The sequence below is a fragment of the Phascolarctos cinereus genome, unplaced genomic scaffold (genome assembly GCF_003287225.1).
Source record: "Phascolarctos cinereus isolate Bilbo 61053 unplaced genomic scaffold, phaCin_HiC Scaffold_5;HRSCAF=322, whole genome shotgun sequence".
NCBI lineage: Eukaryota > Metazoa > Chordata > Mammalia > Diprotodontia > Phascolarctidae > Phascolarctos > Phascolarctos cinereus.
The window spans coordinates 294,088,226-294,115,294 of NW_027555958.1; the positions used below are offsets into that span (position 1 = coordinate 294,088,226).

Sequence of the window (27,069 nt, forward strand, 5' to 3'; positions counted from 1 at the left end):
CACCAGTTGTGCTCTAGGGTTGCAGCTGCCGTCTGTTAAGTTAGCCCCTGAATGTGCTCCTTGTTATCTTGCCTTGTAAGCTTGCCAGGTTGGTTGAGTCATAAGCAAAACCATGAGGGATGTATGGACTTGGCTGCCTAAACCGAAGCATCCACTTCTCCTAAACCCTAGTAACAGAAGGACAGTCACCACTGGCTGGCTACCCATCAGAAGTGTGATGGCTGCCTCCACTTAATTCCATGATGAATCGAAGGCTTTCTGAGTTAGGCCTTTGTTGTCTCACAGAGGGGTACTTGGTTGTGTTTTGAGTGGGGCTAAGTCACATCAGGTTTGGGTCTGGGTGTTTCCGAGATATTCAATAAATTTGTGATAAGTGGTCAACAAGATACCTAGATTTTGGTCCCAGCTGTGCCACTGGTTTGCTGGACTTTCTGGAGCAAATCAGTTTAGTAAGGTGGGTATCTTTTGCATATTTGGTGTTGAATTGAAGGTCATCTTTCTAAAACACCAAAAAACACCATGTGCACAGACAAGCAGATCAGTGTTAGGACTACCTACTTCAATCAGTTTGGTTTTTTTTAAAAGCTACCTCTAATAGAGGTTCAGAGTGGCATGAATAATATCCTTTTTCTATCCTTTGTAAAAGGCCTCACTTAAATCTAATTCATGAGCAAGTCAAGATACCACTCTCTTGTTGTCTTTGTTCCTCTTCGAGAATGAAGGAAGAACATAATTCCAGTCTAGGAAGACTAAGTATACTTATTTAACCTGAAAAGGGACAGAGTACAAGCTGGGTCCTTAACTGTTGATGGCCCACGGAGTAAAGTAGGCTGAGAGAATTTAAAGAAGATTGTCATTTTCTTTGTTCCTATTAACTCTTACCTTAAACCACCTAAAAAAAATTTTTACTTTCAGTGAATAACTGCATTTGATACCTTGGTATTATGCATTGAATAAAAAAAAATCTTGGTATAGTCAGGGGTACACTTGCCTTTTTACAAGCTTTAAAAGTAGTACGGACTTAACCCCAATTGCCTCAGGAAAAAAAAAAGTACTACCGACCAATATTTTGTGATTGTTTTATTGCCGAGTGGCTTAGTCATTTACACAAAATTACAACGGGGTTAAGCCCTCTATTGACGGGCTCCTTTGGTTGCCGGAGAGAAGGTGGCCAGGAAAAAGATGAACTTTTGTTTCTTCCTTTCGTATTTTGATCAGTAATAGGTGGTGTTTGGAGGGGACTGGGGTCAGGGTGGACAGACAATGAAACAACTTCAACCACTGCTGTTTTCTGAATTTGAATGTTTAGAAGTGTTCTTGAATTTTTAAAAAGCAGTTCTATACGAATATTACAGTGGGAAGCATGCCAGTTGTTTCTAGAGAGCCACAAAGCATTCTGGGAAACTAAGGTCTAAGCCTCTAGCTTGGGCACATAGCAATTTACATCCAGAATGTCATACTTTTTTGTGGTCAGTGTTAGAACACCAAAAATAAAAAATGATTATTTCTCATATTTTTAAAAAGATAATAATCCACTGTGAACTAACCTAAGAGTAGGTAAGGCTCTCCGTGTCTCAAGCAGGTGACAAATGGATATGGAGATCACTACTGATTATATCTGTGTGTCTGACATCTTCCTCTATGTATGACCAGAAACCTTTTTATTAGACAAAAATATTTGAAACCAAGAACCCCAACCATATTAACAGAGAAAGATCCAAGCTAGCAGTCTGCACAGGTTTCCTCTAATTTTCTCCTATGCTTCATTCCTCAGGCCCTTGTAATCTTATTTCTTACCTCATCACCCAACTAAAACTGCTCTCTCCAAAGTTACCAGTGATCTCTTAATGGCTAAATCAGATGATCTATAGTCTTCTCTCCATGCTTATCTTTTTGACCGCAACACATGTCGCATCTGATACTGTTGACCACCCTCTCTTTCTGGAAACTCTCTTCACTGGATATTCATGACACTGTTCCCTCTTGGTTCTCCTGTCTGCCTGACCACTCCTCAGTCACCATTGCTGGATCATTATCCGTATCCTGCCCCCTAAATATGAGTGTAGCTCACCCCTTTCCCAAAGATCTGCCCCAGGCTCTTTTCTCCTCTCTGTCTATACTCTCTTGATAACCCCATCACATCCCATGAGGGTTCATTATCAACTTCCATCCCTAGTTTCTATGGCTAAAGCACTTGTCTTGTCACCAAAACCCATCCCTCTTCTAAATGTCCATAGCTCTCAAAGTTGTCTAGGTTTTCAGCCTTGACTCCTTACCCTCCCTTACTCCACATAGCCAACATCTCTCACATCCTTTTCTTTCTCTGTCTTCAAATAGGTACCACATGAGTTCAGGCACTCATCACCTCTCACCTGGATTATTACAACAGCCTCTCTTTTTTTGGTGGAGGCTGGGACAATAGCCTCAATTGTTTTCTCTACCTTAAGTTTCCGCCCTCTCCTATTCATTCTCTGCCCAATTGCCAAATTGATATTGTTAAAGCACAGAGTCTGTAACTTTCCTGCCTAATGAACTAGTGGTTCCCCATTGCCCCTAGAATGAAATAAAATGCCTCTGTTTGACATTTCAAGCCCTTCACAGCCAGACTCCAATCTACTTTTCCAGTCTCATTATACATTAGTCCCCTTCAGAAACTATGGTCTAGCCCAGGGGTGGGCAGCCTGCAGCCTCCAGGCCACATGTGGCCCTCTAGGCCCTCAAGTGCGGCCCTTTAACTGAATCCAAACTTCATAGAACAAATCTCCTTAATAAAAAGACTTGTTCTGTAAAACTTAGACTCAGTTGAAAGGCCTCACCCAAGGATCTAGAAGGCCACATGTGGCCTCAAGGCTGCAAGTTCCCCACCCCTGGTCTAGCCAAGCTGGCCTTCTTTGTGCTGCACATGTCATTCTACCCCGTCTCCATACCTTTGCACATGCAGTCCCTCTCAGTCTTCCTCCTTACCTTTACCCATTAGAATCCCCAAGCTTCTTTCAAAGTTCAGCTCAAACCCACCTCCTATAAGAGAATTTTTATGATTTCCCTGCCCACCCAACTACTAGTACTTCCCCCTACAAAAATGCCTCAGATTTGTTTTATTTTTTCTCATATGTATACATGTTGACTCTTCTGATAGAATGTAAGTAAGCTTCTTGAGGACAGAGACTATTTCAAGTAGGGTCTTTGTATTTTTAATATGAGAGGAATAAAATTGGATTCTTTTTTTATTGGGGACAGGTGTGGATGGATTTTAAAATTGTCATGTGTGTGTGTGTTTGATGCAAAAACCTTGCTGATACATTACGTGTATGGAGGATATTACCAAGAAACTTCACAAAAGGTCAAGTGAGAGATTTTTTTCCTCTTTTCATTTTATATATAAAATATGTAATAATATATTCCTATATTTTAATATGTGTATGTATATGTGTGTGCATATGTGCGTATATATGCACATTCAAACGATATTTCTGAGTACCTTTTGTGTTCAAGGCACCCTAGAGTATGCAAAAATGAATAAGACATAATTGCAGCCCCCTAGGAATTCATAGCCTATAAAGGATGTGACAAATACATTGATATCTGTATTACACAGAAAAGCGTGAAGGAGCCATTAGAGGGGTAATAATAATAGTAAAACAAGGAATAGTGTGACAGTATCCTAAGAAGGGTACGAAGCACTATGATGTTCATGGCTGGGGGGCGGGGTTAGGACAAGAAGGGCATTCATGGAAGAAATGGTATTTGGGCTGGGCCTTGATGTATTGGCATATGGCATGAAAAGAGAAAAAAACCTCACTTTTCCTTTTCTCACCTTGCCCTGCCTTCAGTCCAGTCCATTTTCCTCCTTCATATGGATCAAATTTATTCAGTACACATTTAGCTGCCACTGTGTATAAAATACTTTTCTGAGGTGAAGAGGACAGTAAAAAGTTAGAGCTCTGGCCTTGGAGTCAGGAGGCCCTGAGTTCAAATCCAGCCTTAGACACTTGACACTTACTAGTTGTATGACCCTAGGCAAGTCACGTAACCCCAATTGTCTGACAAAAAAAAAAATAAAGGACAAAAGTTTAGCTAAAGCATTGTCTCTACCCTTGTGAAAAGTATAGCCTAAGACCAAAATACAATACAGCAGTAATTCAAAATATTACATTATAAATGAATTAGAGAATTTTTAACATGTGATTTGGTTTCCCTCAGGGTCTCAGTGAATCTGTGAGATGGCAGTGATGGAGATTATGTGCCAAAGTGCACCTGACTCAGATATTGGGCACCAGAAGGAGCTTGCCAAGGGAAAGAGCCAGATTCCAGCCAAGAAGTGCAGCTCTGTCTGCAAGCTTGAAACTGTGGAGAAGAACCGGGTTTTCTGTGGGCAATGGGAAATCCTAAACGATGTAATCACCAAAGGGACAGCCAAGGAAGGCATGGAAGGAGGATCGGCCTCTATCTCCATCATTGCCCAGGCAGAATGTAAGTGGTGATTCGGCCCAGTGCTCTTGATCTAAGGAGGGAGAGGGAACAATACCTTTTTATCATCTCTGCAGATCTGAATCTGGATCTTGCTTTAACTGTTAAGAGACAGTGAATTTCTGCCTCATTCTCCCTTATTCCCTCAGTGGGTTGTGTAGTTGGGGAACCTCTCCCAAGATACAAGTCCCACTTCTGGTGGGATGTTTACAAGATTTCGTCAGCTACCTAACATCTTGCAAATAGCTGTCACATATATGCCCTCTCTCAATGTTGTAGTCAGGATAAAGAAAAACATAGTAATTTGTGCCACTTAACAAAGGGAAGAAGCTTCACGTATGGCAAGAAACAAAGATGACTCAAAAAACAGCAATGAGAAGTCATGCCTGTGTCATATCAACATTAGGCCTTGTTTTCCTCATCTGTAATAAGGAGAGAATTGGACTGGAAGATGATTTCTTATATTTTTTGCAGCTAAGGCCTCAATGTGAAAAGAGTCAGTAAGATTTAGTCAAGAGAATGAAAACCCAAAAGGACGGGTTGTGTGGGGGTTATGTGGGAGAAGAGGATCCAGGAAGCAGGCAGTGGAAGAAGAGGTCAAGTGGCTGAAGAAAAGGGAAGACAGTGTTACAAGAACTAGGCTACAGCTGCTTATTTCACTGCAGCTTGGTTGCTGGAAAACTTTTCATGCCTTCACCTAAGTGCTTGTTTTCTGTTAACATTAACTGACCTAAGTGTTGAACATCTGTTCTTTCTCTTCCCCTTCCCCCACCCCCTTCAAACAGGTGAGAACAGCCAAGAGTTCAGTCCCACCTTTTCAGAGAGAATTTTTATTGCTGGCTCAAAACAGTACAGGTAAGGAGGCAACTTCAAAGGGTAAGGCAGGGAGATTTAGCTGGTGTCTCTTTTGCCCTACTAACTGAACCCAAGTAACTACCCTCTCCACTTCTTGGGGGATGGCTTCTGAAATCAGGCAAAGCTTGCCAGCCCAGCTTTTCTCTTAACAAAATAAGTTTTTTTCAGATGCTTCCCACAGCTCATAGATAGATGCTTCTGTGTCTTGCAAGCTAGAGATTTCTTTCTCCTTAGGCATTGATTCACTTTGTTTCCCTCCACCTTTGATGCCTTTGTCATCAGGGAGGGTGCTGAGAGACATCTCTGCTGGCACCTGACATGTGGCCTCAGAGAAGTGCTCCCCAAACTGCCAGCCCTGCTTAGGAGACACTGGTTTGTGCAGTGTCCAGACTGCACGCCTGCCTCCTCTGGGAAGTGTTGGGATGGGGTTTAAACATAAGTGTTCACTGAGGTTAAAGTCCATAGAGTCATAGATTTAGAACTAAAAAAGGCCTTAGAAGTTACCCTCATTTGACAGAGTAACTTGTCCAAGTTCACCAGTGAATATGAATGTCTGGGATTTAAACACAAGCCCTGACTTCCAATCTTGTACTCTTTGTGTGTACTCACAATACACTGAGGGCGTGCCCTTCCTCCCTGAACCCCTCTCTTACTCCCGTTAGGGACAACGTGAAAAACCCCAACTAAGTTGACTAAAAAAAGAACACTCTTCCCTCACCTCCTTTCTGGTCAAAAGTCATCTACTGTGTTATCCAGGGAAGTTGTTCTGGAGAACTATAGAAGAATCCATCCCACTAAGACACGCCAAATGTCTTAATGATGATATTAGTTCATATTTACATAACACTTCAAGTTTTGCAAAGTGCCTTAAAAGCCTTACAACAGTCCCATAAGGTATTATCATCTCGACTACAAGTACAACATTCTTTACGCTATTACCGACAGTGGATGGTAAGTGTTGGGTAAGTGGTATAGAAAAATACGTGCTCCCAGCGTTGCTAGGCAGGAGAGGTCACTGCTAGCCAGACCAGTTAGGCACCAGCCTCAAAAGGTTTGAGTAAGAGACACTCTGGCATTAATGTGGAGCTGCCCAAATCTTGTCAACAAACCTCCCGTTCCTCAAGCAGCAAAATGTTCCTCTAAAATCCTTCTTCAGGAAGTAGCCAAAACAAACCTTGGTTGGTGTCTGGAGCCCCCCCTGCCCCATGTCCGACCCCTCTCTGTTTCTTACCTGCTTGTTCTTAACCATCCCTGCAATGATCCTGTTGGATGGGGGCAGGGTACAGGGGATGGAGGGCTGAGAGAGGGCTCCCAGGAGGCACTTGCACGTGCCTATTGAAACAGAGCATCTCTCCCTTTGACAGCCGATCTGATAGTCTAGACCAGATCCCCAACAATGTAGCCCATGCAACAGAGGGGAAAATGACCCCTGCTTGTTGGAAGGCAAAGCGTCGAAACAAGGCTGGGAAGAAACGAAAGAAGAAAAGTTCCAAGGTGCCAGGCCAGAGGGGTGGACCCTTGGCCAAGCCTCTCCCCAAAACCCCTGAGCAAGAAAGCTGCATGATCCCTGTGCAGGTGAGCAAGCTGAGCTCTGCCCTGTGGCTCCTTGTGCATGGCCTCTGACAGTTGTGGGTGGGATGGGGGTTGGGGGGGGCAGCGGGCAGGGTGTTGAGTGATAGTGCCCACTTGAGGCTCTGCCCTAATGCTCATGTTTTCCCCTTAGGAGGATGAGTCCTCAGGCCCTTATTTCAGCAACGTCCCTCAGTTCTCCAGCCCTCCAAAGGAGATGCTCCACAGCCCGCTGGTTTTTGAGAAGGTTGGAGCAGGCCTGCATTCAGCCCTGAAAACCCACCCTCGAGCTGAACTCCATAAACTGATCAGCCCAGTGCAGTGCCTGAACCATGTGTGGAAACTTCATCACCCCAAGGACTTCATCCCCCAACCAGACCTACTGTGCTCTTCCCCCTACAAGAGACTGCCCCATCCTTTCCCCTTCTCCCCACTTCTTGCTCAAAAGCCCAGACCCTTGGGGACCTTCTTGCTGGGCAACTTGGCCCGTGTAGATAGCCAGCGCCACGTGTCTGGCCTAGGTCTGGAAACTCCCTGCCCAAAGCATGGCACGTCTGAGAAGCTTTCCGTGGAGGAATATCTCGTGCATGCCCTGAAAGGGAGTGTGAGTGTGGGTGAGCCCAGGAACCTAACCAGCCTTGCCAAGACCTGGCAGAGAGGAGGGATGGGTCACCGAGGCCCAGTACCGGAGACAGAAGAAAATGAAGGGGTCCTGCTCACTGAGGTAACCCAGCAAGAGCTCTCCTCAGGGCAGCTGGAGACAATTACGCAGAGCTAGAACAAGAATCCCTTCCAGGCAACATGGGGCTGGGGCTGGGAGGGACAGGAGCCTTAGAAAACCTGAAAGACCATTTTCTAGTTTCCTGTTGTTGAAAAAAAATTTTTTTTCCTAAATGAAATTCAGTTGTCACAGCTAAGCTGTCAAAAATGCTAAGCTGGTACTGCATTTAGAATTATCCATTGTTAGAGTGCGCTTCTGACCCTGTGTCCATGACTGCCACTCTGGTGACCAGGCAAGTTAGTCACCAACCTCAGGTGGTTTGAGCAGTAGACACTCTGGTACTAATTTGGAGCCTTTTTCTTCACAGCAGCCTGACTTGCAGAGCTCAAAGGCTCCAGGTCACTTTGGGATAGAAGCAGCTCGGCACTTAACGTGCTGAGTCTAGGTCAGAAACATCAGGGCTGAGGAAGCGCCACCAAAAAATGATAGCTTAGAAAACGCTTTCCTGCTGCAGTCCTTTGTCCAGATGCCATTCAGGGCTTGGATTCCTGGCCTTTGATTCTAGTGTGTCTCTCCTTAGAAACTCAAACCAGTGGATTACGAATACCAAGAAGAAGTTCACTGGACCAAGAGCCGAGACTGCCTGGGCCGAGGTTCCTTTGGGGAGGTGTACAGAATGGAAGACAAGCAGACAGGGTTTCAGTGTGCTGTCAAAAAGGTATGCAGGGGGGCTCTTGAGGACAAGCAGGGCAGCCAGTCATGCGGGAAGCCGGGCAGACTGCCAGCTGTGTTCCTTCCTTGCTTTCTTTCAAGGGCGATCGCCGAGCAGCTTTGGGTCTGGCATCTAACAGAGCCCTGCTGCTGGTGCTGTCTGCTTTGGTCAGGCTGAGAGGGAAGCACCCATTCTCCCACGACCCAGAGTAGGAACTGTATTTTCATTAGTATGTGTACATGTATATGCATTTATGTAGGATATAAAAATGTAGTGATCATCGTGTTCATGTTTGAGGCTTCCCTGTGGGAGGCCCAGAGTATTAGGCCACTACAAAGGCTGCAGTCAGTCAAATATGGAATGAGACAGAATCTAGAGAGAATCTCCCCAGCAGGAGAAAGTAAGGGGTAATGTCAAAATGAGATAAACTAAAAGGAAAAGAAAGAATTCCAGAATTTTGCAGCTGAAAAGACCTTTAGCAAAATATCTCGTCTAACCTTCTCATTTTAAAGATGAGTGGAGCATTGTAGCTGAGTGGAAAAAATCACTAATCTAGAGTCTGAAGACCTGGGTTCAGATTCTGCTTGTAACCTATAAAACTAATCTCCTTAGGCTTTGGTGCCTTTATCTGTCAAATGAGGGCCTCTGAAGGCCCTTCTGGCTCTAGAGCAATAGTCATTTGGAATTGAAGACCAGAAGAGTGAAGTGCCTTTTCTGAGCGTCAAAGCCAATCCTGGAACACTGAAGTTTCTTATTTCCACCCCAACATTCAGGGCTTTTTCCGGGTTGGGGGGGAGGTGGCAGAGAGGAGTAGGAACACAGACTTATGATTTCATCCGTGTGGGGAGCTCTTGGTGAGTTCAAGCATTTCTAGCCTCATTGGACATTACTAACCCTCCTACGCTCTGATCCAGGGAAACTGCCTCACTCATGACTCTCCATTTCTGATTTCCATGCCTCTGGCCTGGCCATCTCCCAGGCCTGGAATTCACTGTCTCCTTAACCATTACCTCCTAAGAGTCTCTCTCTTCCTTTAAGATGCCACTCAGGCACCATCTTCTGCATGAAATCTTCCACAGCCCTCCAAATGTTGGTGCCCTCCCTCCCAGACAGGCCTGTATTTAACTATTTTGTGTGTGTATTTATTAACTATATTTTCACTGTATATTTTTTTTATATATACATGCTGTCTGCACCAGTAGAATGGAAGCTCATTCTATGTACTTGTATCCCCAGAGTTTAACAAACCTGGCATATGATAGTCATTTAATAAATACTGGTTGATTAATTGATGTCAGTGCAGATAGGTGATATTCTTCAGCTTATAGGCTTATCAGGTTGCCTGGGGTACTCAGAGGTTAAATGGCTTGCTAGCATAGGCCTGAGGCAGGACCTTCACTCAAGTCTTTCTCACTCCAGGCCTGGGTCCCTGACCACTGTGGTACAATGCATTTCGCTACAGTGATGTCCCAGGGTGCTGGCCACCCAAGCGGAGAGAATAAATATGATTTTTCCTTACCTCTCGGTAGTTAACCAGGACCCAGATTTCCTGACTGCTCAGCCAGGGCTTTGTCTCTGATACCTTATTATGAGGCTGAGCAGGAAAAGATGTAAGAGAAGAGTCAATGGCAGGAGCTAAGCGTATTAGCCTTGCTCTTTATTGACCCTATCTTGCCTTTGCCCATCCTTGTCCTTGCCCTACCCTGTCTGATTGAGCTGCCCCCTCTTCTACCTTCTAGCACACAGCTCATATGAGTTGGGCACTACCTGGCTTCTCCTCTTGACCGCTCTTCTTGGTGACAGCAGCTGAGGGATTTGGAGGCAAAAGTTAGAATAGACTAATGTCACCTCTGATGCAGGGTAAAACGAACTTAAAAAATGAGTACATCTTAGATTCAAAGACATAAGCTGACAGAACAAAAGGGGCTCTGAGTGTTGTGTTTGGACCAAGTGAAAAACAGGACGCATCCTATGGTTTGGAACGTGTGGTTGATGTGGCATTAGCCATATAGATCTAAAATCTAGACTAAGTAAGGGTGTGGTATGTTCTTTGGGCCAGGCACAGCCATGGAGTTTGGTGAGAAGGGGAGGAGGTATCATGTCACACTCATAGATTGTTAGAGCTGGAAAGGACCTTGGTGATCATCTAACAAGCAGAAATATATTTTCAGTGTCCTGAACCACCGCACACCCCACCCCCCCAAGCTTCTGTCTCCAGCCAGTGTAGTTGGGAGTGAGCCATACTGTTGGAGAAGTGACAACAATCCTGCTATGTACCTTGCTCCTCTCCCCTAGGCTAGATTTTAATCTAGCCCTCTCCTTTTATGGAAAACTGACCACACTGTCAACCAAACCTGCAAAAACACTGCATAAATTTAATAACTAAGCGTCTCCACCCTCTCTCCCGTAAAGTTTTCACCAGCATTGGTCATCATCTTCTGCTTAGAGTCTAGGGCCAAATGCCTGACCTTCTCTGCTTAAGTTTGCCACTCAGTCATAAAAAACCCTTAGCCATTTCACCCAGCAGGGGGATGGGAAATTTAAAGTTTGTAAAGTGGATTGAAAATGAACACTTGAGTACTGAGGGATGTTACCACTGGACTTCTCAGCTGTTCTCATACTACGGTTCTGACTCCTCGGCAACAAAAACAACAGTGGAGTAGAGAAATAGGGAATCTCTCACTTCCCCCAAAAGCAACACAGATACATCAAACCAAAGCACATTTAGGCTTCCCAACACCAGATCGTTTGCTAAAGACTGCCTGGGCTGGCTGACCTCAGTGCTTCCCCACCCAAATCTCTTCAACACTTCATTCAGTTCTGATCCCCAGAAGTAGCTGGCAAAGCAGTTCACTAGACTACTCTGAGGAGGCCAGCATACGTGGGTTCAGTATTGAGGAGTAAGACGTTATGTTTTCCTTCCCCCAAGGGCCTCAAGAAGTTACCGGGCATGGATCTGGGAGGATCAGGGGTCAAGGCAGCACATTAAGGGTGTCAGAAAAACCAGGGAAGTGATGCTTCCGAGTTCTGTGGGGGGAACTCGGAAGTGCAGAGACCACAGAATGATGCCAGAACTTGTTGGTTCTCCTTCTAGACCATTAGAGTCACCAATCCGCTGCATATGGCAAATGTTTACCAGTATTGAAAATCCTGCATCAGCAGTCAGAACAACTCAGTTAGGGGTGTCAAAGGACCTTTTTTAGATTTGCCACAGATTTGTAAAGGGCAGCTAGGTGGCACAACGGATAGAGTGCTGGGTCTGGAAGCAGGAAGACCTGAGTTCAAATCCAACCTCAGACACTGTGTGACCCTCAGCAAGTCACTTAACCCTGTTTGCCTCAGTTTCCTCATCTATAAAATGAATTGGAGAAGAAAATGGCAAACAACTCCAGTATCTCTGCCAAGAAAACCCCAGATGGGGTCACAAAGACCTAAAAAACAACCAATTGGTAATGGTGAGATCTTAGCTAACTCATTTCATCATGCCGTAAGCTCAGTGTTAGCTCCTTAAGAGCAGAGAACGTCTCTAACTTGCTTTGTCTGGTGCCTAGCGCAGCCCCTTGCATTCATAAACACTCTAATCTCCAGTAGGTCTGAAACATTGTATGGTTAAGTTATGTTATGCCCATAAATCTTTTGAAATATTAAAAACACCTTTCAAGTTTGCATTTTTCATAGTAATGGAGAGATTCTCATCCTATTGCCACTTGGTTAAGGATTTTAGAGGTGGGAAGGCAGATAATTTAAAAAAAATTTTGAACAAGTTCTTAAACCTTTTTACTAAGCTATCCACTACATTGTTTATAACTAGAAAAGCTACATTTTCCACGGAGAGGCAGCACATGCAAAGTTTCCAACGCAAGCAAAGCTTCTATTATGCTAGATTAGCTGTTCCAGGAACATCACCCTGCTCTACTAAATCACTAAGAAAACCCATGTGAGCCATGTTGTAGGTCCCTTGGGGGAGGGGAATGCTGCTACACTGGCGCCCTCTGCTGGGCTCAACAGTGCTTTACTCTGAGATCAACAAGAACCAGAGCAGGGTTCTTATTGGACAGGGAGAAGGTGTGCAGAGCATTTCAGAGCTTGGGTCTGTGACCTCGTAGGTTCCTTTGAACAAAAGTCCAAAGCACAGGGGACCAAGGAAATCTGACCGGCAATCTTAATGGAAACCCAGGTTTTGTAATAAGAAGAGAGCCAAATGCTAGCAGGCTGAAGGCTGATTTTATAGGAGCTGCCATCAATTTAGACAGAGCCTCATAACCACCCCTACTGTCCCTCCTCTTCCTCCCCACACCCTAGGATGAAGAGGGACCGTGTTCTGCTTTTCTCAATTCGATCTATTCAGTGCTTAGCAAAATGCCAAGAGAGACTGGATATTGAATAAATACAACAAATTATTGTTATCCAGCACGATTGGTAGATAGTGTTGAGATGCCGTGGTTAATAATAGTGAGCTATGTGTACTACAAATATGGATTGCCAGTTTGGGGGAAAGTTCAGTGAAATAAAATACACCTGACAATAAAACCTTGACTGTAATTGAGTCACGAATAACTTACAAAATACTGTATACTCTTGCAGTGCCCCAGGGTTATCATCACAAACAAACAAATAGCATTGTACCAGATAGGGACAGAAATTTCTGGTTGAAAGGTTGCCAAATAAACCACCGTCTGTTGTCCACGCTGATAGATTGAAGTTACCAACTGACTTTTGTCTCCCCCTTCTGGTTCCTTTCAGGTGCATGTCAGAGTTTTTCGTGCAGAGGAGTTAACGGCATGTGCTGGACTGACATCACCCAACTTTGTCCCTTTGTATGGTGCTGTGAAGGAAGGTCCTTGGATCAACATCTTCATGGAGTTGATGGAAGGTGAGAAACAATGACTGAGGCCCTTCCTTCTCCCACAGAGTACATCTCTCTTTGCCTCTCGGAGGTGAGGACTTCTTTCAGCTCCCTCGGTTCTCCCTGCCTCTGGGGGGAATTGCTTTGATTAGCCCCTGATTGTTGCTGCTCTACTCAGGCACTCTTCTGGATGAGCCGCTAAGACCATGATTCATTGGGGGAGAGTCTAGGACGTGTTATTCTTGCACATCACCCTCTAAAGACTAGAACTGTGTTTTTTTCCTTTTAGGTGGCTCACTGGGTCAGCTGATAAAACAGAAGGGCTGCCTACCTGAAGACCGAGCTCTTTATTATTTGGGACAGGCTTTGGAAGGGCTAGAATATCTCCATACACGAAGGATTCTCCATGGAGATGTGAAAGGTGAAATTCACAGTCCTGTCATCCCCGCCTAGAGTAGGTTGTGTTCACAGGACCTTTGGCCACAAGGATGATTAGAGTCTTCCTAGTTTTTTCTTCCTTCCCAATCATCCTCTAGTCCAGAGGTTCTTAATCTGGGGTCTGTGAACTTGTTTTGGTTTTTTTTTTAATATTTTATAACTATTTCAGTGGAATTTGTTTCTTTTGTAATTCCATGGATTTTATTTGATGTATTTAAAAACATTATTCTGAGAAGAAATCCATAGGTTTCACTAGACAGTCAGAGGGGCCTATGACAATCCATCAGTATTTACTTAGGACCTATTATGTGTCAGGCACTGTACTAAGTGTTAGGGATACAAAAAGAAGCAAAAAACAGCCCCTGCCTTCAGGTAACTTGCAATCTAATGGGGTAGACAACATGCAAATAAATATATACAAGCAAGCTACACACAGGATGAATAGGAAAGGATTAACAGAGGGAAGGATATAGAATTATTGACCCCAAAAAGGTTAAGAATCTATTCTCTAGTCAAAGGGAAAATGTTTTCAATGTTCTTGATTCTTGACCATTGTAATTTGTAGTAATTGGTATTGTTGGAGAACTGACAATGGTCATCCTAACATCTACAATTCCAGAACTAGATGTGGGAATGCTGAAAAAGTACTTTAACAAAACAGAATTCTGGAGGCAGTGCCACCAAAAAGGGCATCTTGGGCACCCTTTTCCCCTTCATTCCCTGAAGGCCAGCCTTTCCTTAATGGCACGTGTGTGCCAAACTGACCAGCTCCTCCTGCCCTGGAGAGACTGAAAGTAGCCAGGAGTGGAAAGAATGACAGCGTTAACTGAGCTTTGGGAGGAAAGTTTACAGAGTTTGAATCCAATTCCAGTGTGAGCTGTAACTCTCTCCCATTTATGAGTGATGAAATTAATTAGAAACATCCACAGCTGTTCTGAGTTAGCCAGAACATGGATTCATTGAGGACCAGACCAGGCTAAGTTAGGGATGGCGTGTAAAGCAGCATCACTCCTCTTCCTGATCCTTATCTTCTTCCTCTTGGCTCCCAACAGCTGACAATGTTCTCTTGTCTGGTGATGGCAGCCGGGCACTCCTCTGTGACTTTGGCCATTCCACCAATTTGCAGCCTGATGGCTTGGGAAAGTCCTTTCTTACAGGTAAGGTCTGTCTCCTAGATTCAGAATCTATCAGGGTTCTTGGATTAACCCTATTTTTGTGACCACTAGTTAACCGAGTGGCCAATAGTGTCGACAAAACTACCATTTTGGACTGACATGCTTGAAGACATCTTTCTGTTCACCCAGTCCCTGGATTTTAAAATGTATTGATTTTGACTGGAGAAAAAACAAACTGTTAGTTATATCTGATCCTTTCTTGTTGAGAAAGTCATGTTGGGGATTCTAAGTATAAATTTATTTTCATTGTCTGACCCCTACACAGACCCACACCCTTAAAAAAGCACATTAAAGATGAAGCTTAGTACAGAAGTCAAGGACCATCATAGACACAATTTTACCAGTCCCTAGAACAGATTGTACTGTACATGTTTTCACCAATTTGTTTCATCGACTGAATTTCATTTGGAAGATTTGTATCTTTAAAGTTCCTTTACAAAGTGACTTTAGAAGGAGCCATGAGAGATCAGTGGGTGGTTATCCCTCAGCCTCCTGCTTGCTACAATTCCAAGAAATGTTTTTACCTTTGTTTTCGCAGGGAACTACATCCCTGGCACAGAGACCCACATGGCTCCAGAAGTGGTGATGGGAAGACGCTGTGACTCAAAGGTAGACATCTGGAGCAGCTGCTGCATGATGCTGCACATGCTCAATGGGCGTCACCCTTGGACCCAGTATTATAGTCGGCCTCTTTGCCTCAAGGTGAGTGATGATAGCGTATCCAGGAGTTGCCTGGATGGGTCAGGGATTCCCCTACCACCACACCCATGTGCCCTGATGGGCTCAAGTCTCAAGGGCAGCCAGCCTCCTGCTGTCTGACCCTTGCTACCCCCACCTAATGTTGTTCTCCTTTTTGGTAGAGTCTCTAAGCCAGGCCATTGCTTGTACCTTCAAGATCTCAGGCTAGAGCCTAATCTTTGACATTTTGACTCCAAAACAGAGTACTTAGTAGGAAGAGAAAATGGAATATAGAGGATTTATATCTCAAGGCAAAGGCCACCCACTCTTCTTTCTGGATCTCACAGATTGCCAACGAGCCACCACCTGTGAGAGAGATTCCGCCCTCTTGTACCCCTTTTACTGCTCAAGCCATCCAGGAGGGACTGGAGAAGGAGCCTGTCCAGAGGGCATCTGCCACAGAGCTAAGGAGGAAGATCTGTTTGGCATTGCAGCATGGTAAGGAACTTAGTACTGCTTCTCCGACTGAACTATTACCTCCCCAAGTCAGGGGGCCTCTGAGATCCATTTGACAAAACAGACAGGATTCCCGAACTGTGCTGTTGACCTAGTCCACACGTATAGCATCCTATGGGCCCACCCCTCCTGGGGAGCACTAACTGGGTACAAGGGAGCTTCTGGAGCAAGGAAACACTGGTTTACTCTTGGAATCTAAAATCGGGTCCCGGGAGTGCTTCCATTGCAGGGAAATTGTCTTCTCTAGTCCCTGGTTTCAGAATCTTCCCTTTGCTATTAACTGAGACCTTCTTCCTTATCTGTTTTGCAGCTTCTTAATCATATAGTTACCAGTATAGAAGTAGAATAAAGGGAATGGACGGTAATCATGACCAGATGGATTTATGTCTCTGAAGCATCCCCCAAACTCAGGAAACCTTCCCATTCCCTTCCCTAGGAGTCTGTCTTTGTCTCTTCATTAGCCTGTTCACTAGCTCACCCAACATGAAACTTCCTTATCGATATCCCATTTCCAGGCACCTCAGGACCCATAGAAAAATCGATGTGGTACAAACAGCATCTGTCCTCCCTAAAATGTTTAACCTGTGTATCCTTTGTGTTTTGTAGTGGGAGGTTTGAAAAGTCCTTGGAGAGGACAATATAAGGAACCAAGACAGTTGCCTTCAGACAAAGAGAATAGTCTAGAAATACTGGCATCCTTGTCTTTGCCAAGTGGGCCCATCCCAGAGGCTCTAGGGCCTGGGCTGGCCATTGAGGCAGTGGGTTTCACCACCAAACTTCAGCCACCTTTACCACCGGAGCCACCAGAGCAAAATAAGTTGTTGCCCCTGAGGCTGAGCCAGGAGGAGTCTGGGACCTGGGAGCCTCTGCCCCTTTCTTCCCTGGGCCACGTCCCCACCAGGAGCTGCAGTTCAGGGGAGCGAAAATCAACCTCTTCAGATGAGGAACTTCAGCAGCTTGAGATAGGTAATGAAATTCTCTGGAAACAATCTAGGCCTGGTCACTAAGAGCACCTGCTTTTGTGGTGACCTGTTCTTCCTTCTTCAGCTTTGTGTTTTGTGGGTTCTTTTCTGCAGCGAGACTCCCTGCTTTGCCTTGAGCCCCTCTGTTCTCTGTAGCCGAGTCCTTCCCAGGGTGGGGGAGTCCATCCACCGCTGGTGTTTTATAGCTTGTCCTGTTTTTTCTTGCAGAGTTATTTCTGAACAGCCTGTCTCAGCCATACTCCCTAGAGGAACAGGAGCAAATGCTGTCATGTCTCAGCATTGACAGTCTCTCCCTGTCTGATGCTGGCGAGAAGGTAAATACCTCATCTCCCAAGGACAGCTCTGGGGGTGCTGATTACACACACAGTCTGTATCTCCACAGGATGGGTTCATATTGGGAAACTCGGTGGTTGATACTTGTAGGGGCTGGCGAATGGCCTGTGTCTGTGTGAGTAGAGGAAAAAGCAAGCAGATTCCCTTGCCTCAGCTTTGTCCACCTCTTTTCCTTTAGTAATCAGACGACAGCATCTCATAGGGAGACTTTTTTCTTTTTTTTAAAATTAATTTAATTAACTTATTTTGATTTATCAACAATCACTCCCACATGCTTTTGAGTTTAAAATTTTTCTCCCCCTTCCTCCCCCACCACCCTCCCCAAGATGGCACACAATCTGATATAGGCTATACATTTACATTCCTATTAAACATATTTTCACATTAGTGAGGTTGTAAGTAAAAATTAAAACCAGTAGGAGGAACCGTCAGAAAGAGGAAACAAAACTCAACAGAAAAAAAAAAAGATAGAGATTCAGCTTCCGTAGTTCTTTCTTTGAATGTGGATAGCATTTTCCATCACTAGGTCTCTGGAGATTTCCCCATTCAGTTTTCTCCAGAGGTCTATCATACCTAACTTTTCTAATGTTAACAACATATTGTAGGATGATGGTTTTTAATCCGTTCTGCTATCCGCTTCCGTTTTATGGGAGAGTTCATCCCATTCACATTCACAGTTATGATTACTATCTGTGTCTTTTTCTTCATCCTTTTTTCCCCGTTTATGCTTTTCTTTCTCCTTTCCCCACCTCAATAGTGTTTTGCTTTTGACCACTGCTCCCTTCAGTCTCTCCTCCCTTCTATTATCCCTTTCCCTTTTCTTCCCTTTTACCCTTACTGTTTCTTCCCTCCCTTTTATCCCCTCCCCCCTTTTTCTTTCCCCTTTTCCTTCCTACTGCCTGTTGGACAAGTTAGATTTCTATACCTAACTGATTATGTTATTCCCTTCTTGAGCCAAATCTGATGAGAGTAAGGTTCAAACAATGCTCACCCCCTCCCTTCTTTCCCTCTGCTGTAATAGGATTTTCTGTCTTTTCCTGTAATGTAATTTACCCTTGTCTGCCTCCTCCTTTCTCAGTACATTTTCTAAGATCAGACTAATCCACTTACTTGGATCCATTTAACCCACTTGATTAGATTTTTTTTTATCATTACATCAAAGTCAACTAATATCCACCCCTTTATGTATATCCTTTAACATGGTGTAATAACAATACAGTTCTCAAGAGTTGCAAGTGTCATCTTCCCTTGTAGGGATGTAAACAGTCCGCCCTTATTAACAACATATTGTATCTTTCTGTCCCATTTACCTTTTTATGTCTTTCTTGAATCTTGTACTTGAAGATCAAATTTTTTGTTGAGCTCTGGTCTTTTTATCAGGAAGTTTGGAAGTCCCTATTTTGAATATCCATCTCCTCCCTTGAAAAATGCTCATTTTTGCTGGGTAGTTGATCCTTGGCTGCATCCAAGCTCCTTTGCCTTAGGAATATCATGTTCCATGCCCTGTGGTCTTTTAATGTAGAAGCTGCAAGGTCCTGTGTAATCCTGACTGTGGTTCCATGATATTTAAATTGTTTCTTTCTGGCTGCTTGCAGCACCTTCTCTTTCATCTGGTAATTTTGGAATTTTGCTATTATATTCCTTGGCTTGTCAATTTGGGATCTCTTTCAGGTGGTGAGCGGTGTATTCTTTCTGTGGTTATTTTCCCTTCTGGTTCTAGGACTTCAGGGCAGTTTTCCTTTTTGATTTCCTGAAAGATACTGTCCAGGCTCTTTTTTTCATCATGATTTTCAGGTAGTCCAATAATTTTTACATTGTCTCTCCTGAATCGATTTTCCAGATCCGTTGTTTTACTGATGAGGTATTTTATGTTTTCATCTATTTTTTCATTTTTTTGTTTCTGTTTGACTGATTCTTGCTCTGTCATAGAGTCATTAGTTTCCATTTGTCCAATTCTAGTTTTTAACAGATTGTTTTCTTCTGTTAGTTTTTGTACTTCCTTCTTCATTTGGCCAATTGTATTTTTAAGGGATTTGTTTTCTTCAGTGTACTTTTTTTTCCAGTTTGCCAATTGTGTTTTTTAGGGACTTGTTTTCTTCAGTGTATTTTTTTTCCAATTGGCCAATTGTATTTTTTAAGAACTCTTCTACCTCTCTCATTAGACTTTTAAAATCCTTCTTGAGCTCTTCTAAGAAGGCTTTTTGGGCTTCAGACCAGTTCATATTCCCTTTTGATATTGCAGATGTGGGTTTGTTGACAATGTTGTCCTCTTCAGAATTTCTGTCTTGATCTTCACTCTTCTCATAATGTGAATCTATGGCACGTTTCTTTGTACTCATGGTTTCTTTATTCCCTGGCCTTTAAAGAGATTGAGCTCTCCTGCTGGGGAGCAGAAGGCTGACCCAGGCTTCTTGTGTTGGGAGCCTAGGTCTTGGTCACAGGCTTTGTGTGCTGGGGTGTCTTATGTTGGCACTTGGAGGCTGTAGGGTTTTGGCAGCTTACCTTGTGTTGGGCTGGAATCAGCAAGGCTGGAACTTCCAGGCAATTCTAGGTTGCCTGCTTTTCCTTTACTTTAGCTTTCTTCAGATCCTTTTAGATGGCTGCTGCAGGATGTTTATCTGCCTGGGGCCCCTTGCAATGCTGCCTCCCTCGTTTCTGCTAAAGCACTGGGAGATTCCTTTGAGGTAGAGTGCCAAGGCACCTGGTGGTTTTCTGAGCTGGTTTCCACCATTTCCCCTGCCTGTCACTAGGCACTCAGAGGTCCAGATGTTGGTGTTTGCCTGCTCTACCACCTGGGCTTCAGGATCTCCTCCTGGTTGACAGTTGGAGGCTGTAGGGGTCTGACAGCTTACCTGGTGTTGGGTTGGAATCAGCAAGGCTGGGACTTTAGGAAGACTCTAGGTTGCTTTCTTCAGCTCCTTTCAGATGAATGCTGCGGGGTACTTATCCGCTGGGGCCCTTTGTAGTGCTGCTTCCCTTATTTCTGCTGAGGCACTAGGAGACCCGTTTGCTGGGGTGCTGCACTGCTGTTCCCAACTTTCTTCTAGTTCAGCTGTTCCAGGGTTGTTTTTTTCTGGGGTGATATTTTCTGGGTTTCCAGAGGTTGATAGGGGAGGGTGAGAGCAACTACCTTTTTACTCCACCATCTTGGCTGCCGGAATCCAGGGAGACTTTTTAATGGAGAAGACAGTCTAGCTTCAGCTGATATAGAAGTGGGTCTAAATAACCGAGGGACATGGCAGAATTAATTGGCATATTGGCACTCATTCAAATGATTTGCTTTCCCTTTGTGGTAGGCCCTTCATGAGCCGCTGCTCAAATCCCTTAAGATTGTAAGAGTGTCAACCTGGACCAATGATCTTATCTGGAATTTTAACTGTTTTTCTACCAATTTTAGAAGGAAGGTGGCACCTTTCCCCAAAATGTGACCAACAGGAAATTAGCCTCAGCCCTGGGTTGGAATTGCACAACTGGGAATAAGCAGCTGACTTTGTCCCCTTTTGATTTCAGAACCTGTCCAAGGTTTCTCAGAGCTTACGTGAGAACTTCAGCTCTGGAATCCACTCGTGGAACAGTCAGGCAGATGGGCAGAGTTTCAGCTGGAACAACCTACTGGGGCGAAGCCGGCACACAGACATGCCCAGCTATTTCAATGGTAGGATCAGTTGCCCACCTAGCTCAGGCTCCCCTGGCCCTATATATGTAGAACAACATTCAGTCTGTACAAGAACATTAAGTTGTTCATTTTTTCTTCTCCGTTAGCTCATACCAGGAGGAATTTTCAGAATTTGAATCACCTATTCAGCAAATAGGGTCTTAGATGAAAGTCCTTCTCCATCTATGGCTTTTTCCAGCAGGGCAGTGGGGAAAATCTTGTCCTCAACATTTTCTGACTTCTGGACTTTTTAGGGTATTGGAAGGACCCTATGTGACTTAGATAAGCAGACAATGTCTTCCACCCTAGAAGGGAGCCAAAAATAGAAAACAAATTCATTTTATCAACTAAATGGGAAGAAGAGAAAACAAGCCTCTTGGGATGTGTCAACCCAGAACTCAGTCATTCCTCTGTGGCTGCCGTAATCCAGGGCACTCTAGGTTGTGCCTTGGCCCTGGAATCCTCAGGGTGATGATGCCAGACCACGGAGGAAGGGCAGGAGAAAATGGCCTCATTTTGAAACTTGGCTCACAAGCCTGGTTTTGTGGCTTTGCAAATAGACTCAGAAGCTCCCATCATCACATCAAAAATTTCCCCAGCCCTTCCTGGTTACTAGTGCCATATTGATGGTCAAATAAGGCTCCAGTACATTGAGTTGTATTTTTAAATTCTTAGTTGCCCACAAGCTGATTAATAGCTGTTGGGTTGGTTTTGGTTTTTGTTTTTAACAGCCATGCTAACCTGCATCAAAATTCTGTGTCTGTAACACCCAAAAAGCCAGTTGCGGCCCTTCACAATTTGAGAGCCGTATATCAGAAGAAAACTTCTGGGGGGAAAATGGTCACATAGCTTTAGGCATAATCTCTTCAATTTTCTTCTATGACAAAAGATAAATTTCCTCTTTCCTTCAGAGGAGTGGGGCCCATAGGTAATTACAAAGTAACCTTGACAGAAGGCTCAAACCTATCCCCCCACCACTGTCCCCCAGCTTTAAGGATCCCACTGTCTTGGGTCTTCTCTCCTGCTCATGGTCACACCTGTCTTTCAGGTGTGAAAATCCAAATCCAGTCTCTAAATGGTGAGCACCTGCATATACGAGAGTTCCACCGAGCCAAGGTGGGAGACATCGCCACAGGAATCAGCAGCCAGGTAAGATAGCAGAGACCACCTCAGGAAGTAGGGTCATAAATCTGAAGAAGTAGGAGCCCCACAAAGTAACTGGCCCAGGAAAGTATAGGAGGATAGACCCAGGGCTTCCTGAGCTTAATGACAGCAAGAGGAATGCCATACTTATTGTAAAGAAAAGCCTTGCTTCACAAGAGTTTTTGATTCTTAGTGGTGGCATAACATAGCTTGGCTTGCTTTGACTACTGAATTCCCCTTCTGAGCCTGCTCTGTCCTGTACTCCAATTCCCAGATCCCTGCCTCTGCATTCAGCCTGGTGACCAAGGATGGGCAGCCTGTACACTATGACATGGAGGTACCTGACTCGGGCATCGACCTTCAGTGCACCCTGGCTCCCGACTGCAGCTTCAGTTGGACCTGGAGAGTCAAGCATGGTCAGCTGGAGAATAGGCCCTAGCCTGCCTCCCTTCAAGCCCCAGAGCTTGGGATCCTAGAAATCAGCCTTGGAGGTCCTAGAATAAGTACCAGCTTTTGCTTCTACCCGAAGAGAACAAGTGGACTTGGCCTTCTCCAAGAGATTTGGCATCTGGCAGTAGGGAAGAAAGTTGGAAACCAGAAAGCTAGGACTTGGAAACTTGTGATGGTCCACCCAGCAATCCACCAGTATGATGGAGAAGTGGGGAGGGGGGGTTGTTTGTGTTTGTGTGTGTGTGTGTGTGTGTGTGTGTGTGTGTGTGTGTGTGTGTAGTCATCTTGAGTCCTGACTAAAATAAACTGGTACGGGCCTTGCTGTGTGTGGAGGAGGAAGACATTTAAAATCTTCCTTCCTAGGAATAGAAAGGAGTTCCCTCTCTTGGCAGAGAAAAGATGGTGTGGCATGTTCAGCAGCAGTGAATCACCTTACAGCAATAGGGAGAGAACAGCTTTGAATCTGGAGTTGAAGGGAAATGTGGGACAGCCACTTTGCCCTGCTTTCCTCCAGCAGGTAGGTGTGAACAGGATGACTTTCTGGAAGGTGCTTACCTGTTTCCAGTTACAGGAACTGATGAGGAGGATGGGGTGCTTCCTTTAGTTAATGAGGAGGCTGAGGCGTTCCAATGTTTGCTCCCCTCTGGCTGGGCTGCATTCCACCTGCTCACCTTCATGCTGTAATTAGGACCTTGATACAAAGTCTTCTCTGGCTCTCTTCCTATTTAAAATGAGAGACTTTCAAATGCGAAGAAAAAATTCCGTAAAGGCATAAATCTCCCGTTACAATTCTCTTCTCCTTTTTTTTGGGGGGGGGGAGGAGGCATATATATCTGAGAAGGTATTTGTGTGACATGAATCTTGATAGAAGCAAGTTTGTCTGAACCCCACAATGCCTAATGCATGTTTTCTATACTATGGGCAGGTGGTAAACGGCCTATTCAAGTCAGGCTGACTAGAGCTTCTGGTCACAACATGTTTGAGAAGTCCTTTACTGTCCCCGGTAGAGGAGTTAGCAGCAGACTGTTTCAGAGTTCTCTTCATAGACAGCTGAATTGGGACTGACTAGGCATGGGGAGAGAAGCATGTTTTATTCCCAGCTCTACCAATGCTTCTGGGACCTTAGGCACACAGCTCTCCCTTAGTTTTCTCATATGTAAAAGTGGTTGCAGGAATCCTTCGTTTCTAAGGATGTGATGATAAAGTGAGATAATCGATATGAAAGCACTTTGCGAAGTGCAGTACCCCCCAAAATGCCAGCTCTTATTAGTTCTAACTGCCACGTCCAGCCAGACCAGAACCTCAGCCCCTTGATTTCATTCACGTGTCAAGTGTCCCACTCAGCAGGGATCCAGTGGGGCAGATCGAGGTACTGAGGCGCCTTTGCCAGCATGGGCCAACAGAGGAGTCCCCATCCGCGTCCCTGCTGAGCACTGACAGCAGCACTTTGGGTCCTCGTGCAGCTTCTTTTCTCAAAGCACTTTGGCAGCTTTGCTGCCCCCTTTGAGGGCAAGTCAGTCTCCTTGTGTCCTCCACCTTTTATTTTTACACATAAGCAGATGATTGTCAAATCTGAGAAGACAGAACTCACAGATTCCCCACCTGCCTGGGAGAGGGGCTGAAAGGACTTTAGTCTTTGTCAGGGGCAGAGCAAGGCCTAAGCACTGACCTCCTGGCTCCTGCCTCCTTCCCATTCTGATCACTGTACCCTCGCCGTGTAGCATTAAGCCAACTGTGAACTGTTTACGTTTAGGAGGAGGGACAGTCGTGACACCACCAGCCCCATAGCTAATCTGGGATGGGAGTCTTCTTGCCCTGGCCTCCTCCCTTGGGTCTTTCGTTATATAGATGGGTCCATCAAAGGATACCGAGCCCCCTCCAAAGGCTGTGGCGTGGCTGTGTTCCCACCAGAACTTTCCATGTCATCATGGGCATAGGAGTCGAGGTGAATCAAGTTTAGGGGTCTGAGAGCCCCAAAGCCTGACGGGTGGATTGGATGAGCAGCAGCGTGTTCCAGTGGAAAGTTTGGAGTCAGACGACCTCTTTTCAAATCCTGTCTTTGCCCCTTGTATGACCCTGTGCAAGTCCCTTAGGCTCTCTGACCTTCGGCTTCCTCATCTGTAAAGAGGAAGTTGGACTAAAAGACAGCCTAAGGTCCCTTCCAGGTCTAAATCTGTGGTCCAGACATGTGAAGGACATCTTAAGGTCCCTTAAGATGGTTGCTCCAAGTGTGGGGGGAGCAGAAGCACATTGTGAGGGCCCAGATTTCTCCAGTCATTCCACCTGAGAGCAGCCACTGAGAACCCTGAATGCCAATAGACACTTGGGGTGGAGCCACAGCTGCCCAGTCAAGGACAGATGTTTCACCAAACACTGGAGAATGAGTCCCTCCTTGCACCACCATCAGTACCAACAAAGATGGACTGATTTTGCGAGTTGGATTGTAAATGTTGCCTTTTTTAAAAAAAAAATAAAGTTTGGAATGATGATTATTTTCCTAAACAAGTGTGTCTCCTCTTCTATTGTACATGAGGCCTTGTTGCTCCTCTTGGCAGCTGACCTGAAGCCTCCTTTGACCTTTGGGTGGAGTCTTTCTAGCCTATTCCCTGATTTCATGCGAGGGCTGTTTTCAGAGGCTTTAGGTTGTGCCCTCCCCAACTTCTACAACAGAGTGGAGAGGTCCATGCACGCAAACCAAGCCAGGTGCTCCACCCATCAGCAGGGAAGTCCCTGGACACCATCCAAAACCAGACAGGGAGGAGAGGGGGCTGGCATGAGACCAGCACACCTAGTGGCTTAATGACTGGCCCTCTCAACCAAACTGAGCCCAGTCCTGAGCATCCAGGATTAAGGAAGTGCTGGAGTGGATAAGAAAGGGCTGCAGAACACACCTCCCAACACAGATTTCCCACCTCTGCAGCCACCCATCAGAGGAAAACTGGCAGAGGCCCAGAGTCCTTGAGTGAGCTAGCTGTACGTCTTAAAGCTGGGAGTCAACCACCTGTGCCTCAATTCCTGTTAGCCTGAGGACGCCCCCCCCCCAGGTAGGCAGTAGGTAGAATGCCTGAAACCACTGGACTAGCAGAATGGCCTCGAGGACCTGAGTTCTCTTGGTCAATTGGGTCAATGGAAGATGAACTTAAGGTGAGTCTGAGACCCTTAAAACACCAAGTGGATGAGTGAGGATCCTGCTCCCCAGGCTTCAAGATTTATCCAATATTGGAGAGAGTGTTATGGGGGGCAGAGTGCTGGACCTGGAGTCAGGAAGACGTGGGTTCAAATTCTCTCTGAGACCCTAGCTGTGTGACAGTGAGCAACGTGAGATGTTTGGGCAGCTCTGTATTTGTGTGTTCACTCTCCTTCCTTCCAATATGGCTAGAGCCGATGAGGGCAGCATTTGGGGGTCCTGGAGTCAAGGGTACATTGAGGTGTGTGTAGGGGGGAAACATATTTAACCCTGTCTTTGTCCTTCAAATGACTGACTCCCTTAGGAAATGAAGCAGCTGGGTATGCAGGGACCCTGCCAGGCTGGCTTTTGTCCTTTGAGCAAAATAGCTAAAGCCTACACAAGCGGGCAGTCCTCTCTCTCTCTGTCTCTCTCTCTCTCTCTCTCTCTCTCTCTCTCTCTCTCTCTCTCTCTCTCTCTCTCTCTCCGCGCTCACACACACACACACACACACACACACACACACACCACACACACACACACACACACACACACACACACAACACCCTTGTTTCCTGTCCACAGAGACTGAAACCATCTAGGATGGTCATAGGGGATGGGGGCAGGAACAGAAATGCTACAGTGCAGCAGCCCATCTACAGTACTATGGAAACAATGGAGGGAGAATCGGGAGACTTTTCCATGTGTAAGGTTAGCATGGGGTGCACTAGTCTTGCCAGACAGTCACCCACTTGGTGCCAAATAAAGTCAGACAAGGGACAGGACAAGTGGAAGGAAAAGTGGAGGACATTTCCATATGCAAAAGTAGGGAAAGGGGAAGTAAAAGAGCTTGTGCGTGGAGAAATAATAGCATTTATATAGCTCTTTAAGGTTTACAAAGCACTTACTGTGTCTCCTTTGACACAACCTTGGGAGAGAAGTGCTGTTATCCCCATTTTACAGATGAGGAAAGAAGCTGAGGTTAAATGACTTGCCTAAGGTCACATAGGAGTAGCTAGGTGGCGCCATAGTGCACAGAGTCTGCCAGGCCTGGGAAGACGCATCTTCCTGGTGTTCAAATCCAGCCTGACACTTGCTAGTTGTGTGACCCTGGGCAAGTCACTTTACTCTGCCTCATTTTCCTCATCTGTCAGATGAGCTAGAGAAGGAAATGGCAAACCACTCTAGTATCTTTGCCAAGAAAATCCCAAATGGGGTCCCTGAAAGAGTCGGTCACACAGGTGATGAGGCAGAATCAAGAGGATTTGATTTGCCCAAGGTCACACAGCTAGTGTCTGAGGCAGGATTAGAGTAGGGTTCAGTACTGTTACAATACTATCCACCACACCACTTAGCTGCCCC

The 27,069-nt window shown here is 45.2% G+C and overlaps 1 protein-coding gene across 5 annotated transcripts in view; it reads left to right on the forward strand.

Annotated features, from left to right (window-relative positions):
- MAP3K14 (mitogen-activated protein kinase kinase kinase 14) overlaps positions 1-25,030 on the forward strand; it is a 46,198-nt gene extending 21,168 nt beyond the window's left edge. For 3 of the 5 annotated variants that reach the window (XM_020997452.2, XM_020997450.2, XM_020997449.2), the window contains exons 2-16: positions 4,201-4,470; positions 5,253-5,322; positions 6,687-6,897; positions 7,046-7,615; positions 8,193-8,330; positions 13,068-13,197; positions 13,460-13,591; positions 14,661-14,765; positions 15,322-15,485; positions 15,809-15,959; positions 16,584-16,943; positions 17,168-17,274; positions 20,804-20,948; positions 21,997-22,097; positions 22,366-25,030. In XM_020997452.2, coding sequence (XP_020853111.1) covers positions 4,221-4,470; positions 5,253-5,322; positions 6,687-6,897; positions 7,046-7,615; positions 8,193-8,330; positions 13,068-13,197; positions 13,460-13,591; positions 14,661-14,765; positions 15,322-15,485; positions 15,809-15,959; positions 16,584-16,943; positions 17,168-17,274; positions 20,804-20,948; positions 21,997-22,097; positions 22,366-22,530 — 2,799 coding nt within the window. In that variant the 5' untranslated portion in view covers positions 4,201-4,220 and the 3' untranslated portion in view covers positions 22,531-25,030. Of the gene's footprint in view, positions 1-3,237; positions 3,341-4,200; positions 4,471-5,252; positions 5,323-6,686; positions 6,898-7,045; positions 7,616-8,192; positions 8,331-13,067; positions 13,198-13,459; positions 13,592-14,660; positions 14,766-15,321; positions 15,486-15,808; positions 15,960-16,583; positions 16,944-17,167; positions 17,275-20,803; positions 20,949-21,996; positions 22,098-22,365 lie in introns of all 5 variants that reach the window. The other 2 variants (XR_002326598.2, XM_078155953.1) reach the window with 2 other exon arrangements.
- The last annotated feature ends 2,039 nt before the right edge of the window (positions 25,031-27,069 follow it).